Source organism: Podarcis filfolensis (genome assembly GCF_964270895.1).
Source record: "Podarcis filfolensis genome assembly, chromosome: 10".
Classification (NCBI taxonomy): Eukaryota; Metazoa; Chordata; class Lepidosauria; order Squamata; family Lacertidae; genus Podarcis; species Podarcis filfolensis.
Window position 1 is genome coordinate 9,116,726 of NC_139612.1, and position 18,526 is coordinate 9,135,251.

At 44.0% G+C, this 18,526-nt stretch overlaps 1 protein-coding gene across 3 annotated transcripts in view; it reads right to left on the minus strand.

The window, feature by feature from the left end:
* The window catches only part of CELSR1 (cadherin EGF LAG seven-pass G-type receptor 1), a 151,893-nt gene that overhangs the window by 6,528 nt on the left and 126,839 nt on the right, over positions 1-18,526 (minus strand). For 2 of the 3 annotated variants that reach the window (XM_083574841.1, XM_083574840.1), the window contains exons 23-31: positions 17,966-18,092; positions 15,963-16,163; positions 13,218-13,392; positions 6,702-6,814; positions 5,051-5,130; positions 2,371-2,497; positions 2,012-2,137; positions 816-952; positions 373-476 (exon numbers count right to left, since the gene is read on the minus strand). In XM_083574841.1, the coding sequence (XP_083430967.1) occupies positions 373-476; positions 816-952; positions 2,012-2,137; positions 2,371-2,497; positions 5,051-5,130; positions 6,702-6,814; positions 13,218-13,392; positions 15,963-16,163; positions 17,966-18,092 (1,190 nt within the window). The remainder of the gene's footprint in view (positions 1-372; positions 477-815; positions 953-2,011; positions 2,138-2,370; positions 2,498-5,050; positions 5,131-6,701; positions 6,815-13,217; positions 13,393-15,962; positions 16,164-17,965; positions 18,093-18,526) is intronic. The other variant, XM_083574842.1, reaches the window with a different exon arrangement.

Here is an 18,526-nt window from a genome sequence, read left to right on the forward strand (position 1 = left end):
GACTAAGCTGCTTCTGGCGAACCAATGCAGCACACAGAAATGCCATTTACCCTCCCGCCTATTGATCTACTTGCACTTTGACGTGCTTTGGAACTGCTAGGTGGGCAGGAGCAGGAACCGAGCAACGGGAGCTCACCCCGTCACGGGGATTCGAACCGCCAACCTTCTGATCAGCAACTACTAGGCTCTGTGGTTTAACCCACAGTGCTGCTACTTAAGCCTGCCCTAATCAATGGCACCTGACAATGAGACAAACACCCTACAGTTTACTGAAACTGAGAAAAGCACTGATTGTATTAATACAAGGTGCTGGTTGGCGGGGACTAGAGGAGATGTTTGTCATATACGGTTCTGAGAAGAAAGACCTCTTACCGTTGGATTTTGATGGCTTCTTGTGGAAGATGGAGGAATCGCCTTCTGTATGACCAGCTCTTGCTTGGCTGGATGACACACTAAGCTTCTGGGCGGCTTCATCTCTAAGAAGAAGAAAAGGGGGATGATAGCAAGCAACCCCACAGGGACATCTGAAATTCTAGTCTGCTGCTTCAAATGCAACGTTTGCCTGGCGGACTGTATGGCATCAGTATAGCCACTGCAATTGGCATTCAGCCTATACTTAAATGGTGAAATCAAATAATGCAAACAACGTGTGCACAGGTAAGGTGCAAGATGCATATTGCACAAAAACGAATCTGCAGAAGCGTAAGGGAAGCACAACTTGCGCAAAAGCAGCAATGCATTTTATTTCATTTTTGCAAAAGCAACACAAAGAGAAAAGGGAGAGGCCTGAAAGCCATGCGCCGCCACCAGATTACCTGAGAATATAAGCAAGGTAGCTATTGTGACTCTTGGCTGACCTGACGGTGCTTTCTAAGGAGACGGTGGATTCCCCAAGAGTGGTGCGATACATATTTGGCTCTTCTACATACGTGTCGTTACAGTTCAGAGACCGCTGGGAGAAGGGGAAAAATAAGAGGTGTTGACCAGTAAACACATACGTTTATTTTAGAAACCACCCATCAAACTGAAAGGTCAGTATTATTAAAGCTGATCTATACATACAGGCCAAATCCTGCGGTGAAGCTCTTGCTGGGCTGTACCATTTCATACTGAAATTAGGAGGCTGCATACTTAACTACTCCTCCAGTGCCCCTGAACACAGAAAAACTGGATCTCATGGAGACTTGCTAGCTTTCTTCCTGACATGCTAGTTTACTGTGGGGTTTTTGGGGGGGCGGGGGTTAATATGATGAGCAATCGGTAACAGGTGACCCTCACGTCTTTTTTGTAGTGATACACCCAATCAACAGCCACATCATCTGGTTATCCTGATCATGGGCTTTGGTAGTCAAATGAGCCCTACATTTTTTGTTTGGAGGAAGCTTAACTTTCAAGTTATTTGTCCAAAGAAAGGATTGGTCTCACTAATTTTTTTCTTGGGCCATCCAAAATTAGACTTTTAGGAAACGGCGAGCTTTTAGCAGGAGAAACTGTGCTCCTGAAAGTCAACGTTTGAGCGGCCAAAGGTTTCCGATGATCCCTCATTTGATTAATAAAATCAGATAATAAATGTAAATTTGGGATCTAAAAATATCACAAACAGGTTAGAAATAACACTAAATGTTTCTTTAAAATGAGTTTCTGCCCTTAAACACTAACAAGAAAACTAGTGAGTTGCAGCAAGGTTATATCAACTAAGTCTTACTCAGAGGAGACCCAACGAAATCAATGGACTTAAGTCAACTCTAATCACTTAAATAGTTTAATAGGAATATGACATAATTGTATAAATCCCAATGCATATACTTCCATTTACATTCTAAAAAAACCAAAGCTGAATGCAGCTCTGTTTTATGTTGGTAAGAGAGGATATGTCCTAAAATAAACAGAGTTCTAGGCCAATTGCTGATGGCAGGGAATCCAGACAAAATTTGGCATTAGCAATTTTGTCAGGATACAGAACTATTATGCGTCAGTGTTGGGAAATGCTTTTTGCAGAATGGCTCCTTACGGTTAACAATGTAGCTCTTGTGGTGGTGGTGTCATCGGTGAGTGGCTTCTTTCCAGTGAAAGTATTCTTCAAATGTTTCCTCACTTCTTTATTGAATATACAGTGGAAGAAGAAGATGAACAGGCCCTAGATTTTTTTTAGAGGGATGAAGAGAAAAAAGGACAAAAGGAAGAATATGTTTTAAAAAATAGAAAAAAACTTTGCAGGGAGGGGATCATTTAACGATTAAAGGAGGAGGAATTCACTAAGTTTGCCATTTTTACCTATGAAGCCCTGACTCGGCACTGCATAATCAGAGAAGCGATAATCCAAAGAAGTGGATCGGAAGGCACGCCATAAAGACATTTTATCAAACTCACCTGTAAGCAGCTGAAGATAGCAAACAGGTAGTGAAATGTCATTACATCACTGTTCACCGCCATCAGACCGAGTAACCAGGTAGCGCTGATCAACAGTAGCAGTAGGAAAGCAGTCCGCAATACAGAGCTATATGAAAACCACAAAATAATTTGTATTAGGCATGAAATACGGCAGTCCCTGGAGCGCACACACTGCTATTCCCAATTCCGCCCCAGGAAAGAGAGAAATTCTCAAAGCTCGGGCTGAAATGCAGAAGTTCAGAATGAAACAAGTAAAGTCAAACACTACTTTTGTCTTGTTTGCTACGTGACCTTGTAAAAAATAAGTTTTTGTGACTCGTCCACCAAATACACTCTAGGCAGATATACTAACTACTGATCTGTGAATTCCAGTTTGATGTCTCCTAGGAAGCCAGACCCCAGAGGCTTGGCTTATGGCCTAAGTAACACCCACTGATAAAGCAGGTGATAGATAAAGGGGATTTATTCTGTAAAGGTAAAAAGGTAAAGGAGCCCTGGACGGTTAAGTCCAGTCAAAGATGACTATGGGGTTGGGGCACTCATCTTGCTTTCAGGCCCAAGGAGCTGGCATTTGTCCACAGACAGCTTTCCAGGTCATGTGGCCAGCATGACTAAACCACTTCTGGTGCAACAGGACACCGTGCCGGAAGCCAGAGCACATGGAAACACCGTTTACCTTCCTGCTGCAGCAGTATCTATTTATCTATTTGCACTGGTGTGCTTTTGAACTGCTAGGTTGGCAGAAGCTGGGACAGCAATGGGAGCTCACCCCATCGCGGAAATTCAAACCGCTGACCTTCTGATTGGCAAGCCCAAGAGGCTTGGTGGTTTAGACCACAGCACCACCTGCATCATGTGCTAGCTGTCCATGGAGGCGCAGGTTAATTCTGTGTCCAGGGCGGCTGTCTACCAGCTCCATCTGGTACGCAGGCTGAGACCCTACCTGCCTGCGGACTGTCTTGCCAGAGTGGTGCATGCTCTAGTTATCTCCCGCTTGGACTACTGCAATGCGCTCTACATGGGGCTACCTTTGAAGGTGACCTGGAAACTGCAATTAATCCAGAATGCGGCAGCTAGACTGGTGACTGGGGATGGCCACCGGGACCACATAACACTAGTCCTGAGAGGTCTGCATTGGCTCCCAGTATGTTTCCGAGCACAATTCAAAGTGTTGGTGCTGACCTTTAAACGGCCTCAGTCCTGTATACCTGAAGGAGCGTCTCCACCTCCATCGTTCAGCCCGGACACTGAGATCCAGCACCGAGGGCCTTCTGGCGGTTCCCTCATTGCGAGAAGTGAAGTTACAGGGAACCAGACAGAGGGCCTTCTCGGTAGTGGCGCCCGCCCTGTGGAACGCTCTCCCGTCAGATGTGAAGGAAATAAGTAACTATCTTCTCTTTAAAAGACATCTGAAGGCAGCTCTGTTTAGGGAAGTTTTTAATATTTAATGCTGTATTGTTTTTAACACTTGATTGGAAGCCGCCCAGAGTGGCTGGGGAAGCTCAGCCAGATGGGTGGGATATAAATAATAAATTATTATTATTATTATTAGCAAGCGTTTTCCTCATCAGGTGGTCTGCTTCCACTGACACCAACTCCTCTCTCTGTCACACACACTCAAAGTATTATACTGAGCACACCAGAAGTGCCTTCCTCAATAGAGTGATTCAGAAAACTACAACAATCTCCAGAAGCCAGATGGTATGTCTTACCCTTGTTCATCACTTGGCAGTGGCAATACTTGCTTGTTATGTACACCGTTAATAAAATGGTAAGGAACTGCCTTGCCTCTAACTTGTACATATTTGAGGGTGGGACTCTTCAGAAGACAATGAGGCAAACTCCTGTACTGTACAAGCAGGGGGTGGGGGAGATTTGTTTGCAGATCAACAGAAGAGCTGCTTCTGTGCATTGGAATCTTTTATCATCACCTGATCCACCTGAAGTTCGTTCTAGCCCCATCCCTGCCAAGGGAAGATCCTGGGACCTGGATTAGGTCATCAATTACCTGGGACCTAACAATAATGCCACAGGCTGGGAAGAGACAACATGGTCCCCTCTAGATGTTAGTAGACTACAACTCTCATCAGTCCACACCAATGGTCATGATAACTGGGGCTGATGAGTTGTAGACTCATTAGGTCAACACACTGACTACCCATTCCATAGATGTACCCATGTTTCCTTAATATATTGTGCAAAAGTGTTGAATTTTAGTATGTTGTAAGCAGCTCCATGGGTAAATTCTGGCAGGGTATAGATAATTTTTTTAAAAATTAACATTTTATTCTCCTTGCTTACATCTTAGCAGAAGCATGCTGTCACAGGGTGTAGGCCACCTTCTGGCCTGAAGGCAATTCTTTTACCTTTAGCAGCTGCTTTCAGGGAGTACATCACTGTAATTATGCTGTGGGAGAAAGTATCTCAAGATGGGGATCACAAGCAAGAGAAAACTGAAAGGGGACAAGGGAGGGAGTGGCGGAGCAAGAGCTGACAGAAGGGAAACGAAGGATTCAACAAATAGTAAAAAGAACAATGGCACTAAACAACGTTTCGAAGGAAGAGGTGTCCCAGTTTCAGTCTGGGAGCAGGAACAACATGTCTCTCTGTCTTACCACTTCTCATGATTAGTTTTTTTCGGTCACGGTTACAAACTTACACAACTCCAGTTTTTTCCAGTGAACGCTGCCGTCGTCTGCATGATGCTTTAACTGCTAGTATGAAGATCACAACGTTGATCTGGAGGGGGAAAGTATGGATCAGAATAGTGATGAGCAGGTGTTTTCCTTGCATGAATTCACCAAAACACGATTTTCTACCCAGCTAAGAGCCCCTCACTTCATGTTATGCTTTGCTTTCTTAATTCAAGAAACTTTGGCGCAGCTGTCTTGAAGATTCTGCTTTGCAAGGTTTGAACCAAAACAAAGCTTCTGGAGCCAGCTTAGTAAGAACAAGAAAGATTTTGGCCTTACAAATTGTACTTGCGAAAGGTAGATACTACTGCAAATGCACAGGTACCATTGTCATGGACAAGAATGCTTGTAAATGTTGCGAAAACAGCATGCCGGATAAACTAGTCTACGTCAAAGTATGGGACAGGCTTGAGGCCAGGAAGGATTCACCCAGTACGTGGGAGGAACAAACAACCAGGAAATCCCTTGGGGCACAATAAGTGTGAGACTGCTGAGCTCTGGGGCTTGGTTAATAATGTTACCGCACACCAGTGCTGAACTCAACTGTCGAGTACTGTAGTGCAATTGCTTTATAACACGGGAGTGCTGAGGTTTGGGGGCTCATCTAGCCCTGAACATGATCAGTATTATGCAAGAGGCCTTTTTTAAGCTATATGCCGGTGATGGTGGGGTGACAGTTCAACTCATTATGATGTGCATCCCCCAACTGGACTTCCATCCTCCCCAGGCCAGAATACTTTAGGCTGATGGATGTTTTGTCCATTTTGCAGCTGAAAGGGTCCTTAGAGAGGGGATTCGTTAGGATAAGAGGAAACGATTTCTCTTCCCCAAATACATTTTGTTCTTCAAAGGAGTTAGAGACCTTACAAGATTGCAGTATTCCAGACTGAGAAAGGAAAAGAGAATTCAGGGGTGAGTGATGCATATCCACAAGACTATGTGAGGAGGCCCAACAGGCCAGTTGCTTCCAATTAAAACTTTTTTGGGTAATAAATGTTATTACACTTTCAAAAAGTTGACATATATACTTAAATACATAATTTTTTTTTTATCTTTTCCCAACTTTCCACCCCGTTTTCCATGGTGTCTGAATTTCTCCCCCTCTGCTGTGCAATACCTTCCATCTCTGATACCATCACATCACTACTGTGTTCTCCAATTCCTTCTGTTGCTCATATTTCAAATCCTGCTTGCAAGTTCATTCCCAATTACAACTTCTGAGTGGGTGCAAGCCACACACATCATGATACTTAGGGGCATAATTGTTCTCTAGATTTGATTCCTGGCCAGGAAAACACACAAAAATATCCCAACCTTTTAGTAATTGACGAAAGGTTGATTTTTAATAAGTTACAAAAAAGTTTCCTAGTGTGCAGAAAGGGATGCCAAGTTTTGATTGAAATCTGTAAGGACCGATGTTGCTATCAAGGCTTTTTAAAATAGTTTTAGGATTAGTTATCGGAGCTGTGCTGTTCCATGTCTTTTGTACATTTGATTTGAATTTAGGGGTGTATACGACAGATGAATTTTTAAGAATGTTCTACAGGCAGAGTGCTTGGCAGTAATAAATTCAGCTCGGACGCATTTCACGCCGTTGGCAGATCCTGCGATACTTACAACCACAACGATCACAATAGGTCCTGCAAAGCTCCAAATCAGGGTGTCGTGAACGGAGAGCCAGCAGAAATCTGGGTTCCCATAGCCCTGTGGATCCAGCCCCACTGCAAGACCTGTATCGCAACACAAAAGCGGGAGGAATTTCTGATGTGGAGTGCCCATCAAAATAGTTCACACTCGCAATCCATCTATATCATGAGTATTGGGTAACCATTGTCGGAGAGGTATGGTCTTTCCCTCTCAGAGCAGCCACCACCCAAAAATACTTAGCCATCCGAAAATGTCTGGCATCAGTTAATTTGGCAGAAATAGTCTGCTTTTCAAGACTGAATATTCATTTGCGGCAGTTGCACCAAAGTGTGGCCAAACATCTGAATCCAATATTTGCTGGCAGTTTTACTTTCTGCACATTGCCTTAAGATTTCACTAAATTAAAATAGACCCAATTCTTGCCCTCAAGTGTGCAGTTCACCTACTATGAAAATTAACAGGAATTACAGTATTTCTCTTAGGTTTGGGGCTTGTTTTAGGGCTGCTCAGAATCATATACAATGCAAGGCAATAAAATACACAAGTCCCAATGGGCTTTATCCACATGAGGATTAAATACTTTTGTAATGTCTGAAAAGTGCCAGAGAGCCTTTCTACATTTTTAGAACTCAAAAACCATGTGCTTCAAATAAATACAAAAATAACACAACTAAAAACACAGCAACCAGGCCTGTTGGTATAGAGTATGGTGGTACCTTGGTACTCGAACGGCTTGGCTCCTGAACAAATCAGCTCCCAAACGCCGCAAACTCAGAAGTAAGTGTTCCATTTTGCAAAGGTTTTTCAGAAGTTGAACATGCAATGTGGCTTCCGATTGAGTGCAGGAAGCTCCTGCAGCCAATCAGTAGCCTCGCCTTGGTTTTCGAATGGTTTCGGAAGACGAACAGGCTCCCGGAACGGATTAAGTTTGTCAACCAAGGTACCACTGTATTCATTTTACAGAATGAGCCAAAATGCAGACAACTGGATAAGTATCAAATAACATGCATTTTCTAGAGTTTAGTTACTTTTCTCAAGGAATACATCTGCAGAGAAACAAGCTTGGTGGAAAAATTAGCTTTTCAGCATCAAAACAACTCAGTATAGGCTTAGATCACGAATTGATGCAAGCAATTCCCCCAGTTTGAAGCAGAAGGGAAACTTCAAACACATCCTGGAGAATATTCAAGAAAAATGTTTAGAGGTGTCATGCTGCAAGAGTTAAAACTTTCAGATATTTTCTCCAGTCATTTATCTTTCTCTATCAGGACTGCTCAATATTTTCAGAATATTTGTGAGTGGAAATAATCCCTTTACCCTTCACTACCTCAGTTTTTTGCCAAGGGTACCCATTTTACTGAACACCTCAAGCTTGGGCAGAAAATATTAGACTACATAATTGTCAATAATTTAATTTGACTGCAGATTATGAGGCTCTTTTCTGTTGCATGAGTTTTTGTATGTGCAAAGGATCATAATTTTACTTGTCTGCCAGCTACCAATGGAGAACAATGCTTTGTTTTCTAAGGAGCCTACTTCTGAACTTTTCAAGTCCTGACTTCCTGGGAAACCATGCATGACTCACAATAAGCTGTCAGCAACCTTATCGTCTGCTTTGTTCTGCTATTCCTGATGATTTGCAACAAATGTTTGGCTTGCATTATTAATTATTGTGCAAACATACATAAGGAGTGGGACCGGTCAAACTGTAATTTATAGTTTTGCACTAGGAAAGCAGACAATACACACACACACAATTGAAAAGTTTATATTTTATAAAGCAGAAGCTGCTGACTGCTTTGGGCCAGCGGACACATTTTGAATTTTGAGGAAGTGTTTTGGGCACCAGTCACAAAATGGCTCTATTTTGGGTGTGCAGCATCACACCAAATGGCTCCATTGGTGTGTGGCATGACAGCAAATGAGAGAGAGTAAAGTCATTTCTCCTCCTGCCCTGCTGCACAACCTCATGTTTAATACAGGAGTTCCTGTTGGTCCCGATTGTGGAAATAACACGATAATGATTTCCCCTCCAAACAATGTTGCTGTTGCTGTCAAATAACAACAGGGGACATCCCCTGGTACTAGAAAAAGTACCGCCCCACAGCCCCACCAGGGATGTGTGGTGGCAACTGTGAAGTGGTGGCAGGTTCTGGCAAGATCTTGCAGCACACACAAGATAATGCAGCATCTCACCAAAAGCAACCACTACTGCTGCCTCTCCACTGGCAGTGGGGTGAGCGCGGAGCCCACGGGAGTGCCCCCTCTTGGGGTTTCGCTGCCCCAAGTGGCTGCCTCAGCTTGCCTTGTGGGTGGGCCGGCCCTATTATTTATTGAATTTATATACCGCCCTATACCCAGATGTCTCAGGGCGGTTCACAGAAAAGATCAACATAAAAATCACAATATATTTTATCAAAATAAAAACAACCACCCCAAAAAGTCCACATTTTAAAAGGGATGTCAGTCATATCAACCAAAGGCCTGGTTAAAAAGGAACATTTTTGCCTGGCGCCTAAAGGTGTATATTGAAGGCGCCTGGCGAACTTCCCTGGGGAGAGCATGCCACAAACAGGGAGCCACTACAGAGAAGGCCTGTTCTCGTGTTGCCACCCTCTGGACCTCTCGAGGAGGAGATATATGAAGGAGGGCCTCAGAAGATCTCAGGGTCCGGATAGGTTCATATGGAAAGAGGTGGTCCCTGAGGTATTGCAGTCTTGAGCTGTTTAAGGCTTTATAGGTCAAAACCAGCACTTTGAATTGGGCCCCACAGAGCAGACACACCTGTACCTGCTTTTCACATGCACACAGACACTCCACATGTGAACAGCCACACAAAGATTTCTCCTCTCTTTGCCATGCATACTTCCCCCTCCCTCAATCCCTCTTTTCTACAGGCCTTCCATTCCACACATCCAGCTCTACCCCTCTCTGACCAAATTCACCCCTCCCTCTCTTTCACAGGCCACACATGCATAGAGACCACAGATACAGACCCCCTTCCTCTTCTCTCTCATACACACATGCACATACACACAGAAAGAGGCCACACACGCATCTCCCTCCCTCTCTGCCCTCCATCACCCGCCCCAGCATCCTTGAATGAACACCCCCCCCCACCCCACATACCTGTACATACAAAAAGGCACCTCCATGGGTGAAGGAAGTACTTGCCATCAGCTCCAAGTGGCTGGCGAGCAACAAACAGCTGAGCAAATTGGACAATCCCTGCTGCTCCTTTCTTACCCCAGACAAAGAGCCCCTTCATGGGACTGAGGCAACTCCCGGCTGCCAGTTCCATATTTAGTTTAATGGATTAAACTGATCCATTTTAAAGGATATTCCACATTAATCGGGCAGGAATTTTTTTTTTTTAAGTATAACCTAAGCACATACAAAATCAGAGGTGGCAGTGAGCAGCTTAAAAGCATTCTGCTTCCCTCGCGTAGAAGGAAATGCCTTGTGTAAAATGTCGCTTGCTGTGCATACTCTTAAAAACAAAGATTGTTTTACTCTAGTTTTATTCACATTACAGCACAGTCCTATGCTCAGAAGAGTTCCACAGAATTTATTCCCAGATATGTGTGCACAGGACTGCAGCTTTAACTGATTAAAAGTCATGCAATTAATTGGCTACCATTTTAAAAACTGCACGACAGCTCTATCAGCTATATTTATTTGAGCCTGCGGTGAACCACTAAGGATTTTTTTATTAATGATTGCTATTTCATTAGCAGAAAAATATAGAACAAGTAGAAACCCAGAAAGTTTAATTTAAATTGTTTTTGGCTTCAAACACTGCATACTTAGTCTTTCACACCCTGTTCTCCAACACCCCCCCCCAAAAAACCTTACAAGGAATACATCTCACAGCTCACTAATGAGACCTTTTAAACAGGAGCACAGAGGCCCAAGGTAGCTTTCTTTCAGCCCCAAGCACTGAAAATCCCTGGGTACTGAACAGAACAAAGTAAAAAAAGCCAGTGTCCCACAGAGTCCAGGATCCTGCTCTCACAGTGGCTAACCAGATGCACAAGAAACAGGTTTTCTTCTGCAGTGCTCTCCTCACCACGAAACATAATTTTAGTGGAAGTTAGGCAAACTCTGGCTCTTCTTTCTTTTCAATGAGCTTTAAAGACACCTTATTTTTAAAAAAAGCGGGGGGAAAGGTGTTTGGACACAGAAATGTCATGCAGGATGCTGGGTTAGAATAATCGTGCTATTTGTCCAGTATTGGTTTTCCTTTTCTTTTTTTGTTGAATGTAAATGTTTTTTTAATTGCTTTACAACATTTTAAAAAGGTAAAGGGACCCCTGACCATTAGGTCCAGTCGTGGCCGACTCTGGGGTTGTGGTGCTCATCTCGCTTTCCTGGCCAAGAGAGCCGGCGTATAGCTTCCGGGTCATGTGGCCAGCATGACTAAGCCGCTTCTGGTGAACAAGAGCAGCACACAGAAACGCCGTTTACCTTCCCGCCGGAGCGGTACCTATTTATCTACTTGCACTTTGATGTGCTTTCGAACTGCTAGGTTGGCAGTTACAACATTTTACTGCTCGCTTATTTGATGCATTGTATTAAGTATCAACAGCTTTGCAAGGTAATGGTCCTTAAAATGCAGCAAAGAAATGTTCTAAGTAAAGAAAATTAAAATATGCATAACTTAAAAAATATGGTGAGGTAGGTACCAACCAACCAAGAAGAGGGGTTTGTGTGTGTGTGTGTGTGTGTAGTGGAAACTCAGCTATGGAGAACAGCTTCCTTGCAGAGAGGCTTGCTTGGTGCCTCTTCTGTGGCCTTTCGGCACCAAATAGAGACTTTTTCATTCATCCAGTCTTTTAAACTGTGTTTGAAGCAAGGGCTGCAAGTGATTTATGCTGTCTCTGTTGTGCGGAAGCTTCTGTCTTCTTTTGTTGTTGAATTGTTGGTTTTAATTGTTATAAATTGCACCTCTAATGTTCTTTGTTATAAGTCACTGGGGGAATATTTATTGATGGGTGGCAATATAGATGTAATTAAATAGTAAACAAAATAATAAATAATCATCTGCAGGGTCACATTTTCTGTGTGCCTGAGGAAATATTTCTACCAGAGCAAGTGAAATCTAGAGCATGTCCGCCTCTTTCTCTTCTCAGAATATGAAAAACACTGCAAGCAACCAAGTAATTATAATAAAGTGAATGAAGTTATTCCTGAGGTATGTGTGCGATTCTTGTTCCAACTTGAATGCAGTTATGTTTTAAGTCCCTTTATCTGCACAGAAGTTACTTTAAGTAGGGCAAGAGGCACCCAGTACAAATGTGTGTCTCGTCTTCATTTTGTGCCTGGAACTGCTCCTAATATCTAAAGCAGTGGTTTACAACCAACACTGGCCTCTGTCCCTCTTTCCTTCCTTCCCTTCCTCTGATGCCCTCCTGCGTCTCTGCCTCCCAAAGGCTTGCACAGCTGTTTGTTGTAGCAGCCCTGGCTACCAGCTCCGCAGGCGAATGGTGACTCTGGGGCTGGCCAGGGGGTGCTGGTTGCTGAGAGCTATGGCAGCCTCCGGGTAAGCAGGAGAGGGACCCCAGTCAGTCCTTGCTGTTAGGAATGAACAGACAAGTGGGAGGCTGGGCAGGCAAGCAGGCAGGCACTGTGCTGGCCTTTCTTGTGCTTGCTGTGTGCAAGGCCTGCCTGGGAGCTGAGTGCCCAGCGCCAAAGGGGAGCCTTTCTGCCATGAGGGGCTGGCAGCACGCGCTGCTGCCTCCCAAAGTAAGGTGCTGGCCTCATGTTCACCTTTGGCCAGTCTCTGTTGGGCCATTAAGGCTGGGGGCATCCTCTTCCCAGGCCCCTGTGGGGCAGTGTGAAAAGGCACCTCTCTTTGGGACAGGAGGGGGAGTAGCTCAGAGACCAGAGGCAGCAGTAGCAGCTGCCCAGAGAACTCGCAAGAGGGGAAATGAGAGGAGGCCGAAGGAACACTCCACAAGGGAGGGTGTTCAAAAAAGGGTGAGAGGTTGCTAGCTTTGCAGGCAAGGGGCGACGTAACTGGACTCCTAAGCCCCACAGGGCTGCCACAAAAAGAATGTAGTTGGTCAAGGGAGCCGTGGACTTAAAAAGGTTGAAAACCTCTGCTCTAAAGGCACCACTGATAAGTATAATCTGAAGGATGCAACTACTTCTTGAATTAGGCCCAGCATGAGGAAAGGGGAGCGATTATAGGGCATATATCCATTGATTTAAAAACCGTTTCTCTCCACAAGGAACTGGAAGTCCGTATGGAAGTGTTTCAGATGTGGGGCATTATTGAACAGTTCAAAAGCCAGAGCTAAATAGCAAAACTTTTAAAATGTCAGCCATCTGAAACTGAGAACATGCAGTGATGTCACCAGGTTCCCATGACTCTTTGAAAGGAAGCCATGACAGCCATACTGATAGAAGAAAGTTGTAAGTTTGTAGTGTTGATATCTCCCCACCCTCTTAGCTTTCCCTCCTTCATCTTCTAATTTTCCTTACCTGTTATAATGGCAGGAATCCCCCAGCCCATGACGTAGTAGAACCTCATGTGTCCAAAGTTGATGTTTCTCACTTCCGTCAGCATCCGGTAGATGTGAAGCTGTTCGACGAACATCCAAGCAAAGGTGCTCATGTAGAAGTAGTGCAAAAGAATGGCTATCACCGTGCACACAAACTAGAGAAAGAAAGACGCCATGAAATTAGAATGGCTTCTTCTGAGCCACAAAAAAATCTGGCACAAGAGATGGGCTTCTGTTAGACGTAAACAAGCCTCTAAACTTAGAGGTAGCCTTTAGCCATCACAATTTCCCTAATTACAGAAGTTTATCCTAAAGTAGTAGTGCTCTTTTAGAAATACTTGCACATCATCTGCCTTGCCAAGATGAATGCAGCCTCCTAGCCAAGTACAGTTGCAATCGAAATTATTCAACCCCATTGCAAATCAGGTTTATTATCAAAATTTACAGACCTCCAGCTGCTTGCAATGAGCAAATCAAACAAAAGCAATTGAAATAGCTCAACATGGTTCCCTCAAATTCCCTCAAATTCAGATGAAATTGCAATTTAGTGCTTTGTTCAAGCCTGGACAAACTGCAGCTAGCCGAAAGGGTGGTTTACTACATAGGTGGGGAACCTGTGGGCCTCCAGATTCCAACTCCCCATCAGCCCCAGAGAGCATAGCCAATGATGAGGGGTAATGGGAGTTGTAGTCCAGAAACATCTGGAGGGACACACGCTCCCTTCCCTTGGTTAAGATCAATGACAGTTTAGGGTTTGGATGTAACTCAAAGCTGATTAATCAACAAATGGAAGCTGAAGCTTCCGTGCAGCCATAATGGAGGAGTTGGTGGTAATATACCAGATCAAGACACCTAGGTTCATCCCTGTAACAATAAAGCCTAGTTTATCGTTCCATCTGAACGCAGTCACCATCTCTTACACTGGACTACTGGGGAAAGGTGAGTTGATTGGCACTTGGCCACCTCCTCTAATCAAGGCATTCACAAACAAGTCGGGGAGGAACTGAACCTCCCCTGGCAGCCCTACACTTTGAGAACTATGGTTTTAGTTGCTCTGGCTAGTTCTTTAAACAAAACAAAATATGCCCCACAAAATAAAAAAAAAGTTTTTACTGCTCTAAACCTCTGTGTGTGTGTGTGTGTGTGTGTGTTGGCTTCTAAAAATATTAGTTTTGTACAGATCACCATGATGAAAACTATTATTTCAGGTATGCAACGAAGAAAATATATCATTTTTTCCCCCATCAATCATCTACGGATGATTGAAACCTCTCCCTGCCATGTTACTGTTGCTTTACAGAAACTTATAAAAGCTAAACCAAATGACGAGGAATTCCATTTCATGTGTGCTCCCACATTCTTTGACTTTTCATGCTCATCCGCGTGTGACTCCTTGGACAATTCTTATTCCACAAGGAAGGATTAATAGTTGCTAGGAACACAGTCACTGCTACAGTTTCAGGGAGTGGCCCTTTACTGTGCAATATGTAGCTTGCTAAAGAAAATACCTTAACAAATGGTTTAAGGAACAGAAACAGGTAGTAGCATATTGTTGTTAACTGAGGTAAAAGAGGGGCAAAAGACTGCTGTTCTCATGCTAACATAAAGGAAATTGGTTTCTGGAAATTCTATCAAACAGAAATACGGGTTTATAAAATACAAACAGGCCTTTTGAAGTGGCTTGTTGAAAATGAAGGATGGGCACAATAATTTTTAAAGAACCACCCGCAGGAAAGATGATGCAGCACTAATAGCTACGCTGAAGCTTGAAATCCTAAACACAAACTAATTTCCCTGTATTAGTAGTAGAGCCTTCAACCTCTGAGACCTCCTGCTGACAGAGCAACAGTCTGCCAGGCACCAGAGATATTAGGTCAGGAGTAGGCAACCTAAGGGCCAATCGCCTTCTAAATGCGGCCCTTGGACGGTCTGGGAATCAGCATGTTTTTACATGAGTAGAATGTGTGCTTTTATTTAAAATGCATCTCTGGGTTATTTGTGGGGCATAGGAATTCGTTCATTCCCCCCCACCCCCAAATATAGTCCGGCCCACCACATGGTCTGAGGGACGGTGGACCGGCCCATGGCTGAAAAAGGTTGCTGACCCCTGTATTAGGTGGAAATAAGATGGCAGCCACTGTGCTTCTTTCAACTCTGAAAGATGAAGAAGAAATAGTGCCAGCACCACTGCCTTCCCAAAGCACAAACAAAGCTTTATTCTCCCTTTTCTTTTAAGGGCCTAGCGCTGAGAGGAGCAGCTATAACAGCCTCTCCCTGCTGCTTATTCCTGCCAACGCTCACCCCAAACCGCTGGCAAACTTACTGGGGGTCCTGATGGGATGATGCTTTGGGGTGGGGTGGGGTGGGGTGAGACCTATCAAACCTGGCACGGGGCCTGGTAACAGGTGCTTTGACCGAACGGGACCTTCTTCCCAGTAAGCGTGCAGAGGACTGGAGCCATGAGCAACGCAGTCTTGCGCCCTCTTAACAATCTGTTAGCAGTTCTGTGTCTGCCTACGTTTGTCACAGGAACAGGGCAGGGTTCCTGCTTAAAGCCAAACCATCTGCCAGGCTTCTGCTTGTCCCAAACGGTGCTAAATTGAATGTGGGTTGGGGACAGCACAGCCTCAGCACCAAGCATTGCTTCTGTGTTCTGTTTCGTTTGGTGCCCTGTTAAAAGCTAGCAGGAGCCTGTCATGCGAAAGGCATTGAAATTAACTCTTACCGGATTTTCTGTCTGGTTGATTCCTATCAGGAAGACTAACTCTGAGAAGAAGAGGGCAGCCACCAGGTTTTTGTGGATGCTGTGCAGGTTGGAGCGCAGGGTTCGGATGAGCACAAGGAGTACAAAGGTGAGCAGCAAAGCTACCAGTGAGATGGAGACCGTTGTGTAAGTGATAATCTTCAGGGGAAGTGCCTCACCATTCTGTGGAGTTAAGAAGAAGCATTTTTGCTACATGCCCTTTCTAAGTGCTATATATAAAAAATGTGACTTGAGTTAATTTCACACACACCCAATCACATAGTGTAAGGAGGTAGGAACTGTAGTGACTCCAAAGAGTGATAAAAATGCCTTAAAAAAAGTCAGGTACCTTCAATTCACTTGATGGTTTTTCTTAGTAATAAAAAGAAAACCACAATTAAATTGTTTTCAAACCACCAAGTAAGTTTTTACTATTTTTTCCTTCCAAATTTATAGCTTCCTGAGGCACAGTGGAACCTCGGTTGTCAAACATTATCCGTTCCGGAAGACAGTTTGACTTCCAAAACGTTCAACAACCGAGGTGCAAAGGGCTGTTGGCAAATTCAATTGAGAAAATTGAAAAACATGCAGCGGAAGCCGTTTGACTTCCAAGGCATGTTTGAAAACGGAAGCATTTACTTCCAGGATTTTGGCATTCGGGTCCTGAAACGTTAGTCAATGGAGACGTTCAAGAACAGAGGTTCAACTTTGTATCCGGACCAATAGGAAAGACCATCCTCTAGATTAGTAAACTCAAGTAATCCTTTTGTGAGCCTTTATGAAGATACAATCTTTCAAGAGGCAGGGGTAATTCCATGCACTGACTACTATACTATTTACAGGTACAGTGCAGATTCACTCAGCTACAGTTAACCTTGCCTGTAATCAGAATTTTGTGTAGAATCTGTGGCTTGAAATATCAGACTTTCAGGCTTACTTATTTCAATGTTTCTAGCCCTCATAGTTTTGGAGATTAGAATGCAATTTTGCCTTGCTGGAACACGATCAGCAATTGGCTCTAGGGGACACAGTCACTTACAGAAAGCTACAAAGCAGTGTGTGCATATAAACATGAGTGTATATAAACTGGCCTGCAGAGACCTGAGCAACCATCTTGGCTACAAAGGCAATAAGCAGGGTTTATTGCCAGGGATCCTTAGTAAGGAAAGGCCTACATTCGCACCACCCTGCAGCTTACTGTCTTCTCTTTGATCACGGGTTAGTGACAGGGCAATGTCATTCTTCTCTGCATTTGGAAACACATGGGTAACTTCCGAAGCGGCTCTCAGTCCTGACAAGTTGATTATTCAGCCGGGTGCAGGGCCTGTGACTTCCCTCCATCAAGATATCCAAGGACTTAAAATGGGCAAGCATGGACTGAAGTGCAGGGTAATGGTGCCGAGGCACAACTCTGTTAATATTTGGGAAGCCAATGTTTCCTGCCCAGTTTTTATGGCTGTCTATTCAATGGCCATTTTCGTCCAGTTGGTTGTATTGGAAAAGAATCATGTCAGCTCCCAGGAGGTTTACTGCGGAGCCTCCCCATCTGTAAAATGGGAGTCACAGCAACTCCCCTCTCAAGCTTAGGGTGAATTAAAGCTGCAGAGCAACTTGGAAATTAGAAGGGTGAAAAAACTGATATTACGGGATGGAAATTCTGGGTACTAGTTCTGTATATAATTAGCCATCCTGCCGCCTTGTATGGGCCTTCAGGGAATGTGATGGAGATGAACACATTCAGCAGGAATGTGGTGGTGATGTAACTTGTTTCAGAGAAATCTACAGTGTAAGATGGTAGCAAGCAAAATAAATTAGTAAAAACAAGCAAACTAACTGTAACAGGAATTAGTGTCAAGGCATGCCGTTCTGATAAACTAGTGATTTGCCTTTCAAGATAAACACAAAACACTGATGGAGGTCTAATCAAACCTGCTTAATTTCATAACTTTAGCAAACCAAAAAAATCCCCACGAAACTGCACTTACTTCACGTTTTGAAATATCCATTAGGACAGCAAAACTGGTCATATGGTTGCACTGGCAAACAATTCGGTTCTGGCTTCTAGAGAACAGCTCACATCCCTTTGAGGACCAGCCCCCGGTTTCTCCAATTCTAATCAATGGGAAATGAAACAAAAAAACCAAGATCCAATGACATTTGTATGACTGGCTGGCAGATGGAACTATTTCAATGACAAATTGCTATTTTCCTTAAATGGCCGTCTCTCCTTCACTCGCTGACTATTAAGTAGCAATGCATCTGTTCTGCCAATTTCCATGCACAGAACTTTGTGAGGAAATACAGACAGGAATAACCTGCATAAGTTTGGTGCTCTCCATGTCTTCCCAAGAAGGGCAGCCATGTGTTCTACCATGATAGCTCCATAAGGCAAAAACAGGTAGTAGTAGCAGCAGCAGCAGTAAATAATAATAATGATTTATTATGTATACCTTGCCCATGTGACTGGGTTGCCCCTGCCACTCTGGGCGGTTAGGGAAGCACAAGAAGCAGATGCTTAAAATAGAAAGATCGCTGCTTCTTTAAAC